Below are 5,727 nucleotides of genomic sequence, written 5' to 3'. Positions count from 1 at the left end.
CGGAATTGCGGTGGTCCCGGCATTCCAGACAGGTCGTAGTTGGATTGGCAGATTTCCTCCTGCTAACGAAATTACTTGGTGATTTTGTTCGGTCGCAAGACGGGCAATGGACTGCCAATTCAGATCTAGGACTAATATTACCCCTAGAATCATAATCCATACCCAACCATGCGGTTGAATCATAATTCATACCCAACCATGCGGTACATCTATTTCAATAATGGAAGAAAGGCTGCTGGCCAAGCAAACGAACAGATCGCTGGGCAAATTTAGCGATTGTAAACGATTGTAAACGATTGTAAACAGAGAAGTAAACAAAGAAGCACCGACAGACGGTGGCTGTCCTTTACCCACTTTTCTAGAGCCACCAACCAATCCAGCCTTCTTTCGCGATTTCCCATACAAAATTTGGACCAATAGAAACTTATTTGTCAAGCCTGCACCAAACCCTCATTATTCGGAAAACTTATGGATTAATGTAGAGTCAGCCTTCGGCTGAACAAATATATTACATTGCAGAGAGGAATTGGAAACTCCCTAGCAGCTAGCTGCCTAGTTACACAGTCGATGCTCAGGGGCTGTGGGAGAGATTAGCTTCATTTGGTGGCGTTACTGCCATCGACTCAGCCGATTGCACCTCTTCGGCCCGCCGCGCCACACTTGTTCATGAAAAGGGGATATTTTGAACTTGGCATCACGGACTTGGGCCGATGTCGACGAGTTCGAGAGATTTATCTACTGCAACTGCAACGGCTGCAAAATCGTTTAACCGTTCAAACGGTTTTAGAACGTACTCAAACGGTTAAACGGTCTAACATGCATAAACGTTTTAAACGGAACGAACGAACGACCGAACGACCGAAAGTGCCCATGTATGAGATACAATGTGTAAATAGCTTTAGTAAGCGTTTTTCTTGGGAATTCTCTTTCCCTCCTTGGGGATAATCTTTTTCGCGTCGCACTCGACCTTACTCGTGCCCTCGTAGCGTCACAGTTAATCTTAGCCACCTAAACTTGGAGACTTGTTCTTCAAGTGCTCACGAGTCCCATCTGCAGCGGCTGTAGATACGCCCAGTGCTAACGGCGCGAGGGAAATGACATAGCCCTTCGTATCGTACAAGGGCGAAAACGTGTTGCAATTCACCTTATGACAGAGTACCCATTGTACAGTAGGACCTGATATACCTTGCACTCTTGGTTCAGGTGTGTTAATGTTCGGCCCGCTGTAGTTCAGGTATGAGCTTAAGGCCTCCTCGAATGGCTTCATGGGTGTGCTGAAGTTTGTCATTTCTGGAAGAGTTGCGGGCATCATTGTGGTTATGAGGGAGTTTGGGTATGGGTCTGCAGTCGAGGTAGAAAGTTGAGGCTGTATAAGAGCGTAAGGATCCATCAACAATTCACTTGGAGCAGAATATGTTGTGTACCCGAACATTTGAGGCGTGTGTGAGCGCTCACGACTTTTGGATACCGGTCTAATGACAGTACCCTCGTTATTCTCCTTGGGATGAGGGAATTGGTTCTGAGCAATGCGGATTGGCTTGTCAGCGAGAACATGAGGATATGACTGTTGCGTCTTGCATATCAATTGGCGCTTCGGCTTGCTGGTGCTAGTAGGCTGAATCTTCTTTTCAGTATCGGCATCGTCTAATGAACCATCACGACGCTCGAGGTCTTCCAGACGGCGCTTAAGCCTGCATCCTGAAGAGAGTCATTCATGTCAGCAATCTAGGCTACGTTATCAAGAGGGCGGAAAATTCACTTACGGTAGGTGCGCTGGGCAATGCGGTTCTGTATCCTTCGGCGCTCAACAAGGTCTGATATCTTGGTCCAGTCCTCATCAGGATGGGCAGAACTGCTGAAGGCACTGACAGTGCCGTGTGCGGAGTGGTGCCTCGGCAGTAGAGGCGGCGCACTGTCGATGTAGGGACGATGAGGCATGGTGGACACAGGATATATGAAAGAAAGAGGGTGGGAGCTAGCAACTCGCAGCTAGCAGGTAAGGTTTCACCGCGCTGTGAAGTTCAGTCCGAGTTTGTTGCGGTATGTAAGGGGCGTAGACACGGGATATGTTAGTGGCAATCTTGGCATTAAGATGAAGCAGAAATTGCGCTGACCAAAACAAGCACACGAAACAACAGATAGGTAGCGGGAGTGGGAGCCATCGAATTCACCAAGGCTATGATGGAAGGAATACGAAAGACCATAATCATCCCTAGCAACATGACCTGCTTACCAGTCCCCCTCAAGCCCAATGCTTGGCATGTTTGTCATGTACCTATGAAGATGAGGTGTGTGTGTATTACCGTTACACAGTAGTGATGTAGTTAAGATCAAATCAATCTTCAAAGCAAACACGATAGTTATGCTATTGCCTGGAAGGCAACAACAATAATTATACTGCTGCTTCCAAGGCAGAAGTATTCTAAAGTTATTTAGCTTTCGTACTGTATGATTCCACTCTTTTATGTGGGGAATCAAGAGTCTGTCGTTGCTCAATTCACAGGAGATCTTCTTCCCGATCCATGCCCAGTTATCCAATCAACCGTGTTACGTGACAGATGCTACACATGGCACTCACACTAGATGTTGCTGCGGCAAGGGTAGAAAATACTCCGGTTTTTTTTTTTTTGGTTGAAAGGTCCCGCGGGACCCATCCACAATAAAACACCAGTCTGGGCAAACAGAATTACATTTATAATGGGCATGGGCAAATACCTGAAGTATGAGTAAATATTTGTGGGGTCATTGAAGACTAATGGCCAACCGTTGACACGGCGATTCCTCCGTGCCGTGCGTGCCTTAATGACCCGTGCATCACAATGCGCGGACGTGTGTCACCCAAAAAACACCACCCACAAGACTCCTACCACGGTCTCATTACTGATCTTGGCTGATCACTTTAAATACGCAATCGCTCTTTGGCAACTTGTAGAATTGCACCTCCATTCAATAACCATGGCGAAACGAATGATGCCAACACACAAAAGTTTAGAACAAGTGGGAGCGGCTTATCAAGCGCCTCTACGGGACAGTACAATCAAATCGCAGCTGGTACACCACCAATTAGAGGTATGCCAGCATTCATATCGTTCGGCACTCTGATTAATTTCCATCCCCAACTAGACTTACACTCTAGGGCTTGAGATAGGCGATAACTTGCTTTGATTCTGAGGATATTGCTCTCTTCAAAGCGCACAAGTCCTTTAATATCAGTGCAGTAGAGACAGGGAAAGAACATTCTCGGGAATCCATCACAACCGTCATCAGCACCACCTGCATCCGGCACCGTAAGGGACAGTGGTAATAAGCAAAGTGGAAGCGGAACCATCCCGGGTCAATCTCCTGGGGTAAGAGCATCAAGCCAAGAGCAAATAGCTTCTGGGCAGAATAGGAATGCAAAGCTGGAGGGCAATATTTAGGTCATAGATTGGGCCAGGCGCATGCTAGCTCGGACTGTCTTTCCATCAACCCAAGTCATCAATCGACATTTTGGTGGAGATCGAGGCGCATTGAAAACTGTACAAAACGTATGTCTGTGCCACCTACTCGGTTTTGTGATTTGGGCAATTCTCAATCCGGCATATTACGCAACAATCAACCCAATCCTCCAAATACCCTTCTCACTCGTTCGATGTCGCAGCTTCTTGCATCGCTTGCTGGGTATCCCGCCATTTCTGGAATTGCGCCTCCTTTTTCTGCCTTTCAATATCGCTTGTGCCTCGTCGTACGCGCTGTTGCCCGGACTACCCTGTGCCTCTTCGCTGTCCTCGTAACAATATCGGCTGCAAACGTCGCATTTTTCCTCGCCATCTTCGCATTCTTCTCGATCTGTCCGTCCGTCCATGGATCTGTCTAATATGATCCGCCGGTACTGATCCTTTTCTACGTAATCCACGGTATTTTCTTCCCGTTCCTTCACTTTATTTCTTCGACCCCTTTGCGCCTGTTGCTGCTGCCTGTCTGTTTCGCTCTCTTTGTGTATGCCGCCGCAAATTACTACTGCCTGGCTGACTTGATCATCTCGTCCGGCCCGGCCGCTTTCCTGCACATAATCTCGCATCCGTTTGGGCATCCATGCGTGTACAACCAACCGCACGTTCGCCACATCAATGCCCATCCCTAATGCGTTCGGTGCCACGATTGATCTGGATAATAGGCGTCCCGCCGGCGACGATGGCTCGTATAACGCTTGACTGCTGACTGCGAAACTCTGTGCCTCGGCCCATCATTTGCTGTAACTAGCCGCTAATGTTAACTTGCTGCAACTGATGCAACCGCCGGAACCGCGCCTCCTCCCGGGAGCTTTCGCTTGTGGCCTGGTTGTGCCGTATCCTGTATATCGAACCCGAAAAACCGATGCCACTTGGTGCTGACCTCACGGAACTTCTCTCGTGCCAATGCGGTACCGCTTAATCCTTGCTGCAACTCTCGCGCGTAAATCATACCAGCTACGTGCGTTCCGTGCCCGGCCTGTAAATCCGACGCCTCGTCATCAATGCCGTCTTCTGATTGACTGAATGGGCTGGAATGTATGGACTTGTCGCCACTCTCTTGGTCGCTGCCGTATCCTTCATCTTGCGTGGCCCGGTGTCAGACAATTGAGGGTCACAAAAGATCGAGTATAATGGCGCCGTAGGCGCCAAATTGTATTGAATGAGAATTATCTAAGGAGCTTCGTAATTGGACGAAAGAGATTGCAGTGGTTGCCTTATATAGACAACCATCTGATTGAAGGACTTCTCTCCGTATGTATGTATGTATGTATGTATGTGTATTTTCCGCTCAGGTCCCCTATACGGGGCACAGGACGTGCTAGGCTAGTGCTAAATTTGCTCCGTGCATCAAGTTGAAGTACCAACTCCCGCCAAAGACCTTTCCAACACGGTTGAGGAGGACGAACAGATTGCTTGGGAATTGCCAACGCCCCGTACTCATCCCGCGCAAGTATAGCCACGAAACACTGGCTCACTGTCCTCCAGCGGTGCTGCCGGATACGGCTATGTTGTCCACCAAAGCGGACGCTCTGTTTGCCAAGGCGCAGGACGCCTCGGCCCTGCGGAGGTGTTCGACGCTGAGGCTAAAGGAGCGCTGGAGGGTCTCAAAGCCGCCCTTAGGCTTCCCCAGTCTGGCACACAACGAATAGTGGTATGCCTCGACAACATCGCAGCTGCCAAATGCCTTCGAGGCAAGCCATCAGACTCGTCGCAGAGGGTCTTCCTAACCTTTCAGGCCCTAGCAAAGACGCACCGAAAGACCGAGGTCCGCTGGATACCTGGACACACCAAGATTCCAGGAAATGAACAAGCCGACATCCCTGCGAAGACGGGATGCGCCCAACCCGAACCCGCAGACGCAGTTCCAACACTGGCCTACTTGCGAAAGACCGCCAGGCAGCGGTCCAAAATCGCAGTCCAAGCCTGGTGGGATGCTTCTGCACCCGATAAGTACAAGCATCTGAACGTCAAGTTCCCTTCTAACTGTCCACCGGAGCTAGCCCTCCCACGAACAATCCTTCACCACCTGGTAGCCGCGAGGACACATCATGGTGATTTTGCTGACTACCACGAAAGATTCCACCACAGCGATGCCGGTATTACATGCTCTTGCGGTCGGCGTAAGGCGCCAACGCATCTATTCTATTGCCGGAAGATTCAGCCGCGCTGCCGAATGAGGCTTGCCCCCTCACCGACCGTGGCGATCAACGAGGCAATAGGTAGAGATTTCGAA

The 5,727-nt window shown here is 49.6% G+C and overlaps 2 protein-coding genes across 2 annotated transcripts in view; one reads left to right on the top strand and one right to left on the bottom strand.

Annotated features, from left to right (window-relative positions):
• Positions 1-1,000: 1,000 nt before the first annotated feature.
• MAA_03260 (Basic-leucine zipper (bZIP) transcription factor) lies at positions 1,001-1,938 on the bottom strand (the record flags this gene model as incomplete). The annotated part of the gene is made up of 2 exons (XM_007821258.1): positions 1,001-1,698; positions 1,764-1,938. The coding sequence occupies 2 exons, from the start codon at positions 1,936-1,938 to the stop codon at positions 1,001-1,003; spliced, it is 873 nt and encodes a 290-aa protein (XP_007819449.1).
• Positions 1,939-4,624: 2,686 nt separating this feature from the next.
• Positions 4,625-5,727, top strand: part of MAA_03259 (Reverse transcriptase) — a gene marked incomplete at both ends in the record, with an annotated part of 6,417 nt that continues 5,314 nt past the window's right edge. The window contains 2 exons of the mRNA XM_007821257.2: positions 4,625-4,632; positions 4,980-5,614. Coding sequence (XP_007819448.2) covers positions 4,625-4,632; positions 4,980-5,614 — 643 coding nt within the window. The remainder of the gene's footprint in view (positions 4,633-4,979; positions 5,615-5,727) is intronic.

The sequence above is a fragment of the Metarhizium robertsii genome (assembly GCF_000187425.2).
Source record: "Metarhizium robertsii ARSEF 23 chromosome Unknown MAA_Scf_4, whole genome shotgun sequence".
Taxonomy (NCBI): Eukaryota; Fungi; Ascomycota; class Sordariomycetes; order Hypocreales; family Clavicipitaceae; genus Metarhizium; species Metarhizium robertsii.
Note: the sequence above shows the minus strand (reverse complement) of the source record. Positions and strands in the feature narration are given on the sequence as shown.